Genomic DNA, 16,125 nt, shown 5'->3' with positions numbered 1-16,125 from the left:
AGAGCTGCTTTGAAGTTACATGTCTTTTAACGCAGAAGACCTGTTATCTGAAAGACTTTCATATAGATGTTGGAAGTCAAGTGGGGCATAAATTGTCTTAAAATTTCAATTTATTCTATTAGGCCTTTTATGATACTTTACTCCACCAGATCATGCTGTTGGTCAGTACTTTTGTTTATTGAAGAAGACCAGTTCAGTATTTAGTCTCTAGAACATACCTACTTAACATTGGTTTCATCCTGTAACTGCTTAGAGAGACTTGTTCCCATAAGACAGAGTTCTCTAAAATCATATGCTAATGTTGAACCAAATTTGAGCAAACACATAGACAGATGGTCTCAAGTCAGCCAGCCACAGTAAAAAGAAATCAAATCAGGTGGCTTAAATCGGCAACAGTTTGAGATTACATCCCTGTCATGTCAATCCAAACATAGAAGGCCATAAATAGAGAACTTGCAAATTAAAATTTTTTACAAAAGTAGAGTGAAGAGAGAAAGCCCACCAGCACACATGGAAGACTTCTGTCTTCAAATTCTTCTTCGCTGCTGGACAGCATCTCTGTAAGTAGAGCTTTCTTTTGTTGTATATGCTGTCATTATACAAACATAGAAGTGGCATTACAGTAGTGCTGTGCTAGTGCAGTCTGGATTTTAAAGCTTTGCAGTATTGACAATTTGCTAGTTACTGATTACAGCTGAAATCATTAATAAAGATCACCTGCAAATTCCACTTTCAGAACTTGTAAATACACCTGATGTTCATAGTGTTCTATAAAGAAAATTATTATCCATTGCTTTTGTCAGTAATTGTTTAATACATGGAGTATGAATACAGTTATGTAGATATTTGGAATCCTATTGATTTCTGTATAATCAAAGTAAAATATTTTACTTCTTTCCGCAGAGAACGAGATACTCTGAGATTCATAGGAAGGAGCCAGTAGGGATCAAAGTGATGTGTCATTCCCTCAAAAAGAAAGAAAAAAACCAACTGTAAAAAATGCAGGTCATGAGAATCAAGGTGAGCCCAAAAGTCTCTTTTTGCCACCTTCTTTTGTAAAGCAGAAACAGATGATGTGAAGTGAGCCAAAACGCAGTGGTGTCTCTAATAAATTTGCTGCATTCCACTTGCTGAAGGGGAGAGGAGTAAAATAACAGGCGTTCAGGAGGAGAAAAAATGAAAAATTGATGAATTCTTGAAAAGAGTTTGCTGGTCAGTGCCGTCAGAGGTGGTTTGCAGCATCAGCAATGAAATGATACCCAACACTAAGGTTTTGACATCACAATCAAGCGACAAACTTGAGAGTTGTTTAAACTAAATTTTTTTTTTCTCCTGTTTCTGAAGAAGAGCACAAGATTTGAAGACAGTTTAACTGATATTGCTTTCTCTACCCAAATCCACCAAGAATACCACTTTGAGGGGGGAATGTCTCTTATATCTCAGTTCTCTTACTTCTCAGTCCTACTCAGTCTTTATAGCCCCATCAGGAACCTTCTGTGTCAGGGGAGGACAAAGACAGTAAGTCTCCTGTCCTAGGTAGAAAACACCCTCTTTGTGGCAAAGAGCTACTCTCATAGCTTCCAGAACAGCACTTTCTCTGTTGCCAGCACCAAGAGTTAAATATAATTTCAGCCTGACTGGCAAAAAAGAATCCCAAATAGCGCAAAATGGTTTGTATCCACAGTGCCTATGCCAGGACCTGCTTGGAACACACTGGGCCAGGCTTCTAACTGTTTCAAAATCCTTTTTTTCTTTTCTTTTCTTTTGTAGTTACCTTCTGGTTGTTCCATAGCTGGGTCAAGTACTAAATTCTGTCTGTAGACCCTGCTGTATTTAAATACTTCAAAAAAATAAAACCAGCTACCAGCATAGTTTCTTTTCAAGACTAATGGAATGAAAGTCATATCTACATTTTGCGTGTTTTTATGAGTATTTTTCTTTTCTTTACCATCTGTTCTATCAAATTAGGGAATGATATGCTAATATAGGCAAATACGAGTTTTCATTTTGGGATTGGTAATTCTTTGGTATTGAATTGCTTATTGAATTACAACCTACAGTTGTGAAAGATACGGGAAAATTTTTCAGCAGAACACTCTTATTCCATTGAATGTCAGGCTGCTGAGCCAGCTGAAGGAGGCTCCACTTCCCCTCTCTCTGGCTGCCCACTCTTGCCTCCACATCACTCAGTTTTGGTCTCACCGTTCCGGAAAAATGTTTTATATTTTTTCCTGTGAATTTCTACAGGAGATTGTCCTCATAGTGCCATCTGTGCCATGTCAGATAAAGCACAGCTTGCAACATTAATCAGGTCTGTAACACAACTAACAGACCTAGTTTGCACAGTGCCTTTCGGGGACGATAAGGCAAACTACCTATCTTTCATGATGATTGGTAACATAACGCAGTTCTTTGTCCTTCTGCAGTCACTTGATCTCATGGAGATCAGTTTGTTAACGTGGCTGTGTTACAATTTATGTTAAGACTGCATATCACTCATTCTTCTTTCTCCAGTGAAGCTGTTTAAAGACACTCTTAAGAGTTTTCATGAAGTCCTTAAGATGCATCATATTCATTGCTACATTTATAATGATAATCATTTATGAACAAAACGAAACCTATTTTAACATGTATTTTCTTCCTTTCTAGATAGAAAAGCTGTTTTCCACATCTTATTTGATGCAAACAAATGGAAGAGCAGTATCGCCACTTCTTCAGGGTCTTCAGAAGATTGAAAAGCTTTTCTTCAGCAGAGCATGTTGTGGAGGTGAATGAAGGAGTACAGGCAAATCGCGTGTTCTTTTGTTTGACGGTTCAGACTTACAGGTCTGAAGATGCAAGACCCAAGGCATAGCTTAGAGTAGCCCTAAAGCTTCTTTAAGTTGTGCTTGGAAAACAATTGTCTCTGCGTGGCTGTTGGAGTGGAAGGGATCATTTTAGCTTATTTAAAGCATGTTTAGTTCACACCATCTTTCCTGTAATTACCCTAGGCATGCTATTGTCACAACCAATGATCTGACTTCTTCAGTATCATTCTTACTTTAATAAAATTTCAAAATTTAACCTTCATATGTCTTTTTAATTATGTCTCAGTAAACTGCAATACATACATTTGTTAGCGTGATGATACAGTTCATAAAAGTAATATGACAAAGATCAGAGATTCACAGTTGCTTTTCTATTATTAATCAGATATACAATATTATTTATACTTCTGTTGTCTTAGAAGCTCTGTCCTGGATTTACACTACACTGTGCTAGGTGCTCTACAGAGTCTGCCTACACTCATTACAGCAATATATACAGCTGTGTGCTCAGGGATAAATACTGATAGTAATATCACAACCTTGCCAGAATAGTATCCCTGTGACCTATTACTATAAACTGATAGGCATTTAAATGAGTGTTTTTGCTGACCTACAGCAATTGGATACCTTACTATGCAATGAGTTACTTAGCCAAATAAAGAAAAGGTTTTGATATGGATTTTCATAACTAAAATGAATGAAACTGTACAAGGATTGTGCTAGCAGTTTCACAAAGAAAAACCTTTCTCAAGATGTCTGTTACCTGATTTAACAGCCGTTTTTCCAGCTGAAGATGAAAATCAAAGAAGCATGAGTGATGGAGTATATGACTAGAAGGAAGATCATACGTAAATCAGTTCATCTGTGACTACTGTGTTCTCTGTGTTGTTGCAATAAAAACATGTGTTTCTTATCTCTGCAGGGAAAGGTAGTATATTATAAACAATTTGAGAGTGCTTAACCAAAGAGCTGGTTTTGATGTGTGATTATATTGCAATTTATCTTAAGTAAGCTGGCTCAACTGGGAATACATCAGCTAATAGGAGGTTTATTCTGAACACAAATTTAGTTTACTTTTAATTAAGAAGATTCAACTAAGAAGTATGTTTCAAGTTTTGTGTATTCTGTGTCTGGTGTGTGTATGGGGAGCATAGAGCTATTAAACTGAATGTAAGATAAGCCATGTATTCACCTGGTTTGGCATCATGACAATGGGCGATGCTTTTATATTGCTATAGGTGTGTCCTCAATTACAACTTTCTCTGATGATAATATTGTTTTGTTAAGGAAAACATATCAGCAACTTTAAAGCTAAATTAACTGTGTTTCTTTACGTTTTAGCATAGCAGGTCAAACTATTTCACTCAGTGAACCAACTTACAAAACTACCCCCAGTTTTACAGGGTCATCCTCTCTCTGGTGCTTATTAGTGAGAATCAGGAATGAGAAAGCTCAGGCAGGTCTCTGATCGGACCTGTTTATTTTGTACAGATGGTGCAAACAAGCAAAAATTGTTGGATTTCTCTTGGGACCTTTCCATGCAAATACAAAGCAAGGGTAGTCAGTTCCTTCTTCACCCTACTGTCTTACCCAGGTGGCTGGCATACACTGAATACAAGTTGTGCTTGTTACTTGGTTTTGGTCTTGGGGGAGGGGGTTGAACAGGAAATTAAGGAGCTTTATCTGATTGCCTGACCTTGTTTCCATATGAGTAGTGAAGTATCAAGCTAGGCTATTAGTTCTCCCTTCTGAATCATGCTCTAAGAAGATGGACATTATTAAGAGTGCTGTTTGGACAAGAACTGTGGAGAACATGAAGGTCAGAGACCTTACTGCATCTTCAAGAACTAACAGAAACAATTTGAGAGGTACAGGCTCCACATCACCTGAGTGACAGTTTCCAAACGGCAGCCAAACAGCAGTGGGTAACTACACAAAGAGCCATCACAACTCCAAGCTAAGGGCTGTGGGAGGAGATACACTGTCAGGCAATAGTTTTATACCTTGATATTTTCTTTTCAGAGCAAATCCTAGCCCACCCTTTGAAAAGAAAATGAACAGTGTGTTCTCTTCCACACTGTGAAACTCCCTACCATTTACAGAAATAAATGGAACTTCTTGCTTAACAATGTTGCTGATATAAATAACCCCCCAAGAGAAATAGGATGATGAATACAGAGCTGGATTTTTGAGCACTCTGTGCTTACAAAATAGTCTTAAACTTTTTTCTCCTGTCTCCTCTTCCCATGAAATGTATGCTGTCCACTTGCCCTCTGAGAATGACTTAGCTGCTTTCAGACTTGGGACCCTCTTACAGCAGGGTGGAGAAGGCAGATGACATGAGTATGCTGGAAAGAAGAGAACTATGGATGTGTCTGGGAGGCGGCTAGAACAAAAAGAAAGGTGAGGGGATGAAACAGTGGTGAGAAATCTTTGGCCAGCGCAGGGAGCAGAAGGAGAGGGAGCTATGTCTGCTAGTGCCATTCTACTGCCTTTCAGCAAAGACTTTGAGATGAGAAGCAACCACAGCATTGAGAATCAGAGATTTGTTGAGAAGCAAGAGGAGCTTCTTGTCCTACTTTCTGTGGAAGTCACTTCATTTCCCAGAAATTCTCTTTAGCTCCGCTTCATCTGCTCCAGCCACCACCTCCCAGCACATCACTGCTCCAGTTTGAGTGGCCTCCTAGCAATGTGTCCTCCCTTAGGAGGATAGCTTTTCCACTCTAGTGTTGACCTGTCCTCTGTGGCTGTGCTAGAACGGGGAAGGTTCATTTCTTAGTGAGTCCCTGCAAGGAAGCAGAGCTCTCCAGCCAAAATTTTCCATGCTCTGTGGCATCCTCACAGTCAAAATGGTGTTTTAAAACTGGACAGCAGCAGCAGTTTTCCACAGGTTTATTTTTCCACTATGTTTTCAGGTATAGGTATTTCATAAGGGTAACTAGGAAAAGGTGCATTTCTGTGGAAGAGCTGGTCAGCCTGACTACCATGGTTGTTGACATACTTCCTCAGGTATGAGCCTTCGTCCTTCGGGGCTTGCTGATCATCTCAGAACTCTTCCTAGTCTCACTGGTGATCAAGGAACCAACAAAGACAGGTGATCTGCTGGACCTGATACTTAAAAAGGAAGAACTGGTAGGTAGTGTGAAGATCAGTAGCATCCTTCCTTTGGCTGCAGTAATCATGAGATGGTGGAGTTCAGGATATGTGTCAGAGGGGTCGATACTGAGGTCAATACTGTTTAATATCTTCATGAATGACCTCAATGATGCAGGAAAGTGCACCCTCAGCAAGTTTGAAGATGATACAAAATTTGGAGGAGTGGTTGATATACTGAATAGTGATGCTGTCATTCAGAGAGACCTCGAGAGGCTGGAGAAATGGGCTGTCAGAAACCTAATGAAGTTGAGCAAAGAGAAATGCAAAGTGCTGCACCTGGGCTTTGTTGGTGGCCCACCGACGGGAAGCAGAGAAGGACCTGGGGGTCCTGGTTGACACCAAATTGAACATGAGTCAGCCGTGTGCCCCTGCAGCACAGAAGGCCAACAGCATCCAGGGCTGCATTAGGAAGAGCGTTGCCAGCAGGTCAAGGGAGATGATCCTTCCTTTCTACTCAGCACATCTGGAGTGCTAAGTACGGGGCTTCCCAATACAAGAAACTTGAAATACAAAACCTGACTGGACCCACTCCTGGACAACCTGCTTTACTTGACCTTGCTTGAGCTGGAGGGTTGGACTAGACAATCTCTGGAGGTGCCTTCCAACCTCAACCATTCTGTGAGTCTGCGTGATTCTGTTTTCCAGCTGTAAAGTGGGCTGGCATTTGTTTTGGGTAGAAACAAGTGATTGAAAGCTATTTAAAACAAATTTAAATTACGATAGTGTCTGACCTTATGCTCCTCATAAAGGCTTAGCACGTAGAGGCAAGTAACTTACATAGATTTATATGTAGACTTACATAGAGACAAGTTCTGGACATGCTGTCAGAACAAAGAGTCTTTGGATACTTCAGCAAGGAGGAAAATGTCACCAAATGGGTAAGGGAAAAAGTCTCCAAGCACTTAGCATGGGCACAGCCCGTGAGCCCATGGTAACAGTCACTCAGTACAGAGCTGACTTTTACCACGGTCTTCCATGTGTGAGTAGTTGTGGTAGCAATGAAAATTACGCTTTCATGAGCATTTCAGTGATATAGGAGAGTAAGTCCATTTAATTTTCAACAGGACTTTGAGTCCTTGAATTCCTTCTGAAAACTGGGTGCATCTTCTAAGCTTCAGTGTTTCTGAAAACCCATGAAGAGTGATCAGTCCTCCACACTTTACCATGAAACTACTTAATGCATTTTATACTATGCTGTTGGACATTTTATTGACTTGTTCTGCATACACCAGATTTTTCAGCAACAGATGAGAAAAAATTATTAAGTCCCCATTTGGATTTTCCCAATAAAGGAATTCTGGAATTTTAAATACATATATGGCTAAATTTTAGACCACATATGTTTTTGGACATTTGTATTTGAACAAATGTATTTGAACATTTATTTGAAATGCATTTGTATATTTTAACATGTCTTGCATATTCAGGTGCTTATGCCCTCCAACTCAAATATTTAGACAATTTAACCACTTTGGTGTGGTATGTATGACCAGTTGAGCACTGTTTGTTACTGACTTCAGGTATCTTGAGATGCTGGCAAAGCACCCTGCTGTGAAGACTCGCAGACCCCTGAACCTATGTTGTCAGGTTTTTATGGGGAACAGTGAAGCAATAAATATTTAAAAAGTGGTGATAGTTCTACATGAATCACTGCTGCAACTCCCATCCCAGGGAGGGCTCAGCCGCCTACACAAAACTGAACTTTGTTACCTCTAAGATAGGTGCAGTTTGGAGATGTGGAGAACAGAGATGTGCTGTTTGGAGATGCTGCAAAGCAGCCACTGAGCTGCCACTGCCAACTGTTTTCTCCCGTGTCGACTGCAAGTGCTCTTGGTTTGTGCCTTGCCAAAAAAAGCAGAGAAGCACGATTCAAGCAGAATTGAGGGCTCAGGCATTTTATTGGCATAGGGAGACTCTTACATCTGTCCTTTTTGGCTGTGTCTTCATCCCTCACACAGCGTTGCCTGTGTCACCTCCCATGTCAAGGTGCCCTCACGGAGTAGGACATCCAGGGACCACAATAGACCAAAGAGATGAGGGTCCCAGATCCATGGGACTGAAGAGGAGTGTATGCCTGTAACATAGAGTTGAAGGTACCCCTACTTCACACTCCTACCAGCTTCTGGACCAGACAGGGCTCCTCTGCCCTTTCTCTTCCTGTCAGGAGCATGTCCCTTCTTTCCTCCTTCCTCCTCCTCCCTCCTGCCATTGGGATCCAACCCAACATTTCCCTATGTGGCTCTGCCTCCTGCAGGATGGTGCTACCTGTGCTCACCTCCTCCCACAGACATGGCAGTGCCAGGAGTCCAGCAAAGTAAAAACATGTTGAGGAGCCTGTGCTAGAGAAGATGGGGTTGTCCCAGGTACTTCACGTGCTACGGTGGGTGTTAGCCCTGCTCTTCTCTGTCCTTCCTCGTGCCTTGCCAGGTGCCTTACAGATTTCCCCTAGGATTTGGTGGTCCAGGTCAGATCACGGCGTGGCACCAGAGGACCCAGAAGGGGGATAAAGCTCCCTTCCCACCATGTATCCCTGTTGATTAGCAGACTGGCAGTACTCTCACCTCTCCTGGCAGCACTCAGATAAGGAGGCAATGGTTTCAGAGCAGCCTATTTTGTTGCCCATTTTCTGTAAACTCTCTACAAGAGAGTCTACAGCCAGTATCCTTTCACTCCAGGCAGCTGCCTGTTTTACCTGGTCTGAGGGTGCTTATGGTCATGGGCTAGGACCCTCCTGCCCATTCTGTGATAACGACTGTAAAAGCTGCACAGACTTTTAGGACTAAAACCATCTCCAGGAGCTGACCCTGGCACTGTGACCTGCTGTGCAAAGCATTTGCTTCTTTCTTTATGAGTAAGTGGGACTTGGGATTGCGTCAGACTATGGCTTGTGCTAACCTGGCTGTGCCTTCCTTCCACAGGGAATGATCTCTTTCTGGTCGCAGTCCATGAGCTGGGACATGCGCTGGGTCTGGAACACTCCAATGATCCCAGTGCTATCATGGCTCCTTTCTACCAGTACATGGAAACGCACAACTTCAAACTGCCCCAGGACGACCTCCAAGGAATTCAGAAAATCTATGGTGAGCAACACTATCCACTCATCTATTTACACTGAGCTCAAATCTAGTGAGTATTTTACAGCCACAGACAGGTAGCCCCCAAAATGCTTGCAGCTGGTGGGCTGGATTTCCTGCCATAGCTGAATGGGAACCATTTAAAGCCCTTGATCCTCAGCCAAATATCAGACGACTGTCCCAGTGGCAGTATCTTTGCACAAGTCAGGATAACCAAACCTCTGTGATCTCACTGCTGCTCCATCCCTCACTATGTCCCCAATGTCAACGAGCACTAGAAAGGGAAAACCAGGCAGTTGCTGTACCCAAGGTTTGTCCATTAGGAACAGCCAGTGCAAATAGAGGGAAAAATGCGAAGAACATGGAACATCAAGGAAAGGTAAAAAGTATTTATGCATTCATTTTTTTCTCCATATATAGAAGGTAGGGAAAAAAAATTTGGATCTGCTTAGGGAAGACTTGACTTCTTTTAATCTCCAGCTGAATATTGTTGTACAACATGTGCCACAAAGATATGGGCTCAAGGAAGAGGGAGAGAAAAGGAGGCAGAGGGATTATGGGAGAAAACCAAGGGGCTGGAGATGATGTGGTACCATGTGATGGGATCATGGATACCAGGGTGTGAGGACAGGGAATTTCAGAGAATTGTTGGCTGGAGGAGACTCTGGGAGCAGAGGGAAATGCAGGTTTTAGGAGCCACAATCAAGGGGAGACTGAGCTAGAAGATGCTATTGGATACAGTCTGTGACAGCCCGTGGAAAACAGGTTTTGTCAAACATCCCTGATTTCATTCTTTGAGGAAAGTACACGTTTGACAGAGAGGTTACTTAATAAATGTAGCATAGAACAACTATGCTATGTAGCTATGCACCATTTGCAGCTGCTTGACATCTGGAGTCAAATATTATCTCCCAGTACCAGTAGAGCAGATATTATATGAATTAGACCTGAAAGAAAAACTTATAAGGTGGTTGTCAGTGGGAAAGCTGGTGTTTCTAAGAGATTGCTGCCGGGATCAGTGTCAGACCTGACACTAGTCAATGTTTGCATCAGTGATCTGCCAGTGAATTTTAAATTACTGCTAATAGAATTTGTGCCAAGACTTACAAGACTCTAAAGCAGTACAGCAAGACTTTAGAGGTCTAAACTGTATGTCGATTGTTTGAGTCTGATATTTTTTTTTTTTTTGGTGTCTGGAATGAGATTCATTTGTTCAAATGTAGATGCCTGAAGAAGAGAAATTTCTTTCTAGGCTAGTTTCCCTGACTCCTGTCTGGGCAATGGGAAAAAACAGGCATTTGTAGAGTGCAATTCATCCTCCCTGTAAGGCAGATATCCAAGTAAGGTCCAACATTTAAAATAAGATGGCTTGAAGTACAGCCAGGGGGAACTGGCTTTTCCCGTTAGTGCAGCTGAAGATTTCTCTTTATCGTTCATTACCAGGATGAAGTTGCATGGCAATTGACCTATGGTATCATTTAATTATGCATACTTTAACATAGTATATATTCAAACACTTAGGATAACAGAGATTCTGGATGGTTTTGAAATAAAGTGCTGGGGTAGTAAGTATTAAACTTTCATTAAATAATATACCTAAGTTTTCATTTTTGAAAGCTGCTAAAATGTCATTACGCTGTTTCTATTTTGAAATGTTGATTTAGTTCCTGTGAACTTTGACTAATGAGAAAGAAAAAAAAAATCTTAATTTATCGCTGACAGTGAAAGTGCAATCAAGAAAAAAATACTGGTTTCTCTGTTTTCAGATACCTTTTTGGAAAGGGAGCAGATAAGGAATTGCCAGCCATGCTTCTTCACATTTGTGGTTCAAGTCCATATCAGCTGTGGCTGAGCTGGGGACCAGCACTCCCCTAGCACAGCTTGGGCAGGGACCCAGTGCCCAGGGCTGAGCTGAAATGGGGCTCCTGAGCCCGTGGGTGAGGGTGGAGGTACTGGGTGACACTGGTCAGGGCCATTAAGAGCTATTGGTGTCCTCAGGGCCCTGACAATTTGTGGGAGCACTGCACGGTGTCTTGTGCACAGCTATGACTGAGCAAAGAGCTCAGTACTGCCTACGGCTTGGCAGCAGCACCACTATACTTCCACTTACTTTGCACTACACAGTGACATTAAACTTTAGCCACATCCTATGTTAAGATTCTCTGTATGCAATACAATATGCTTAAAATTTTAACTCAGCTTGAAAAAAGCAGTATGAATTAATTTCTACCTGGTGCAGGTAGTAATTAGGAATTAGTTTGTTGACTATCATAGAATCACGCAAGACGGTTTTCTGAGGTCTTTGAACTGGCGTGGGTTGGGGATGGTGGTGGTGGTTCTAGAGATAACTAGTCCTGCTGGGAGAAGAAGGAGCAGCTTCTGTAGTAGGAGCTTTGATTCCCCAGGTAGAGATTTCGGCCCTTAGCACAGAGTTACGGTCCAAAACCTGAAGTTTAGTTTAAAACTAGGTTTTATTCTTATGGTTCACAAAGAAAAGATGGAAAATGCATGTTATGTTTCTCCCTGGAATTGAAGATATGAGAACAGATCCTTTCATCTGAGCTTCCTACAACTGAGAAGGGACTGTTGAAATATCCTTCTTGTAGCTTTAGCAGGAACTAATTCAACTAATGGGTTTTATTTCCACAGTGCCAATCTGCTTTGTTGTGCTTTGGGAATGCCAAAAGCCCATCTACCAAAGCACCTGTCCAAAAATCAAAACCTGTGGCTTTCTTGCTGCTTTGTCGTTCTCTATAGTGCAGCAGTATGTGCTCAATACATACTATTTAGGAACCTACTATGCAACATAAGTCATAGAGCCAGAGCCACTGCCTTGCCTGTAGCATCCTTTTTTAAAAATAAATCCAATTAAAACTTCCAATTTTTCATTCCACTGAAGTTGCTAGAACAAAGAACAGAGGCTCTACTAAAGCTTAAGTCCATTTTGGCTCCTTCTTTTGAGAATGATGCATTTCAAGTGTATTTTTATGTTGTATTTGTGTTTATCCATTAGAAAAGAAATATGTCTAAATCTGTCATATAACGATTTGTTGAATTACTAAGCTATTTTCTGCTAGATTTATTTCAAAAGTCACCTAAAGAGACAGTAGGTGATGTGAACTCTTGTTTGTGCATTGTGCTGGTTAGTATAAGGTCTATTATATTAAAATATAATTTCCACTTACGAGCTAACAATGAAAAGGCCAGCAGCTCACTGTGTGTGACAGAGTAGACTGTAAGACAATTCAGCAATATTTCTATCTTCTAATAGGTGCTTTTTGTAGCATGTTCCTTGACAAAATGAGGGAAATATCATGACTGTTCTTTACATGTCTTTTTCAGAAAGATACCTCCCGCTGTACTTATGTGCCCATGTCACAAGTGATATGCCCAGGAAGGAATTAAACTGGAAATAGTACCATTATGTATTACATCCTGTTAAGTTGACTGCCTCTTTCAATTTTGCTAGTGTTGAAGTCAGGGCTGCATGCAGCTACAGTGCAGATGGAGAGAGGAGACATACTCAGCCGTGGCCTTGTCACACAGCCTGAACTGATCATCCTTCAGCACTGGTTCTCCTGTTCTTCATGTCCTGCTCTCAGTACCCTTTTGCAGTAGGCTTGAAGCAGCCTCTCATGTTAGGAGTCACTCTTCTGCCTGGGGAGCAGAGGGGTTGATGTGATGTGCAGGAAAAACTCATGTCCACACAGATGCTTGGATCTGGTAAACCAGGCCATTACCATCAAGGCCCTTTCAAAGCTTAAGGTCACAAACGGAAGGTCTCCTAATCAATCACTCAAAGATAGACCAAATCATTAAGCCTGGAGACAACCTCAAGGATCTGGGTCCTCCCAAATATCGCTGAGGACGTGTCAACCTCACACATCTTTCTGCAGCTCAGGAGAAAAGCTACCAGTTAGTGTACATGCTGCATCCCATGAGGGCTGAGGTCCAGGGTGGTCATGAAACCACACCAGCTCTGACATCCAGGAACAGGGCATCAGCAGGGCACGGTGTCCATGAGCAAATAGCACCTTCTGCTGGCCTCATTACTCCTGTGCAGCAAGCGTGGGTTTCATAACCTCCCTCACCTTTTCCCAATGGCCGCCCATAGAGCAATCCCAGATCCTTGTAACCTACATGTATGTGTGAGATGGCTTGTGATGAAACAGCAGAAAGACCTGATGGAAAATGCTCCACGTGGTGACACTGCATTGTGAGTGGGACCATCAGAGCAAGCTCTGCTGTCGTGCAGGACCTGGAAACATTAGGCATAGGACTGGTTTCTGAGAATGTCCTCTTGAACGTGGGAAGATAATAGAGTAACATCCAAGATCTTATCTGTAGAAGCTGCAAGATCTGAGACTTTTGGATCCATGCCCCATGGTGCTGTGCTCGTAGGAGGGCAGGGGAAGGAAAATGTGTGGCAATAAGAGAGCTAGAGTGATCTGCCCTGGTGCCACATCTTTGGCATGTTGCAGAGAGACCGGACTCCCTCCCTGTGTTGTATCCCTTCATTTGCACCTTTCCTCCCATCCAGAGACTCTGTTGGACCCAGCAGGAAGTGCCAGACTCCACCTCTGTGCATCCACTGAGTCTCACCTGCCATATGCCAGGTCTCCATTCCCATTCCTCCGAAAAACAGGCAGGGAGTACCCGCCTGGTTCCCAGTGCTGTCCTTGGGGTCCACCTGACACCTGGAGGACTCTGCCACGACACAGGGACTCACCCATGCCCACATCAGCCCTGGAGCCGCACACATTGGGTGTAAGAGGAGGGAGGTTTGTCAGCTGATGGAGAAACACTGCTTTATGTTATGGCTGGGCATGAAATACTTCTCTCATCCTACAGCTCTTTCTGAGTATAAAAAAATGTTCTGTTTTGTGGTGGAGCAGATGTCAGGCTTCTTAAAGTTTTTCCAGAGGGGAACTGGGCTGCAAGCACCACAGCTGGAGCATCTTGCAGAGCCCCAAACTCTCATCATTTGCCTGCCTAAGCCTGGGAATTTTGGACCTAGTTTTCTTGCACCCAAAGCAGAGAACTCAACCGCAAGGTAAATCGCCTCGTTGCAGAGCCCAGGAGAGCCTTCCCTTTGGCTTAGAGCAAGGATTTCAGGCATGGACACTTGGGTTCCAGGTGAATGCTCTTTCACCTGGGTGGCAGTTGGTCATTCAGAGAAGAACTTCTATGCGAGAAGGGCTCACGAAACCCTTCCTGCCACCCAGTGATGATCATGAGGGCCTTGACTGCCCAACCGTTGGGTACGCTGGGGCTTCTTCTGCAGACTGTAGTGCACTGTGGCAAGGATACCCAAACTAACTGAGATAGGTAATTCACTTTGCTGAAGTCTAACCCCAGAAGTGCAAAGTGGACAGGTTTACCAAGCGAGCGAGGGAGATGAGTCCTTCCTGAGCTCTGAGCTGTTGTGGATGGGCCGTCTCTCATCCCTGAGATAGATAGCTTGTTGGCAGCTAGCTCATTTAATATGAACAGGGACCTCTCTCCACTTCCCTGGAGTCTGCAGAGCAGCCAGTGGTTTTCTCTCACTCTCCCTGGCTCATTTGGATCATACGTTTTGATTTGAAACTGAGGAACCTTTCCTGTGTACCTGGACAGCTGGTACAGTCCTGCAGAAACATGCAGGCAGCTCAGCTTTTTACAACCAAAAAAACCCTGTATGTTATTCAAAAGTGTAACTGCCTGCCTGTAGTCTGGGTGATAGTTTTATTCTTGGAGTGAATATTAAGAAGATAAAGACAGGCCTTTGTTTGCAGGTGGATCGTTAGCTGGATCTGAAACAAAGGGCATCCTCCACACTGGCAGGCTTGGATAGCCACCCGGCTCGCACAGAGCTGGCTGTGACGGATGCAGAGCCGTGCAAGATGCTGAGCCTCCAGGCAGGTGTTATGCAGTTGAGGGAACACTCTGTCAATAGCCAGGAGGACAGTACAATTACATTTTGTCCTCAACTATCGACACAGTGGCTCCTAAATGCCTCCTCTCTCTGTGTTATCTTCACAGGTCACCTTGGTATTCAGATGGTCTGCGACAGAGGAAGCATGAAGGGAGGAGGCTAAGTGCCAGTGGTGGAAGTCACACTCTGAAGGTGATCTGCTGTGACCCAAAAGCTTTCTGACATTCTTTGCCTTGGTTGTGATAGAGAGGAAGAAAGTCTTCTTCTCCACACAGTGTCTGTAAAGTCCCAGCTAGTTGTTTCCCTCTGGAACGTAGCGTTTCCAGCTCCAGGAGGTTTCTTACCTGCTTCCCATGTGGAAGTGGCTGCAGGTTCAGCCCTGGGGGTGGGTTTGGCTCCGGTGCTGGGATCACACTCAATAACTAGGTGACTGGGTTCAGGCCCAATTGCAGACCCATGCAATAGCCTCTCTCATTTAATTTTTCTCTCAATGAGATTTGCTCTGACTGATTCTCTGAAGTTGCTTGGAAACGTAGTGATAGAGGCCGTGATTTGCGTGCAATACTGCCTGGTTAGTTATATCAGTGGTGGGTGTAATCAGTTCCTGTAATAAATACCAAGGTGCCAGCATCTCTTAAGTAACTCTTTGTTCACATGGTCATCTCTGCTGCTGATAAACCTGTTATATCCTGCCTTTAGCCGTCTGTTTTGGAGGCAGGTTACTGTGACGAGATTCTGGAAATAGTAATGGCTGGCAAACTATATAAGGTCTATTCATTCTGCTTTCATGCCAGGTTGTACTCTGAAGTGGCTTAGGTCTTACAAGATAGCATCTTTCTTCAGCGATGGACAGGCTGTGCTTCTGCTTTCCATCCCCCTAACTGTAAACCAAATTCTGCCTGCCTAGCACTTGGACCTGAGGATTTTCATGTTGTATGTATGCTCCTCTGCTCTTTGCATGTGCATAACTGTAGGATTACCTTCCACCTTTAGCTGTAAGTCCACCCTCACTCAGTGACAAAGCGAAGGCAACAATTAAAAATAAAAATGCAATCTGTATAACCACAAGAGGAGACAAGACTTCAATCAGGATAAATTAGAAGGCCCAGAATGCATAAAAAAAAAGAAGAGAAGCGAAAAATAGCAAGGAAAAATCCATGGCTGGCAGGGAAAG

General features: G+C 43.0%; 1 protein-coding gene across 1 annotated transcript in view; it reads left to right on the top strand.

Annotated features, from left to right (window-relative positions):
* Positions 1 to 16,125, top strand: part of MMP24 (matrix metallopeptidase 24) — a 47,914-nt gene that overhangs the window by 20,690 nt on the left and 11,099 nt on the right. Inside the window, exon 5 of the mRNA XM_075166258.1 lies at positions 8,882 to 9,043. Within this exon, the coding sequence (XP_075022359.1) occupies positions 8,882 to 9,043 (162 nt within the window). The remainder of the gene's footprint in view (positions 1 to 8,881; positions 9,044 to 16,125) is intronic.

The sequence above is a fragment of the Calonectris borealis genome, chromosome 17 (assembly GCF_964195595.1).
Source record: "Calonectris borealis chromosome 17, bCalBor7.hap1.2, whole genome shotgun sequence".
NCBI lineage: Eukaryota > Metazoa > Chordata > Aves > Procellariiformes > Procellariidae > Calonectris > Calonectris borealis.
Note: the sequence above shows the minus strand (reverse complement) of the source record. Positions and strands in the feature narration are given on the sequence as shown.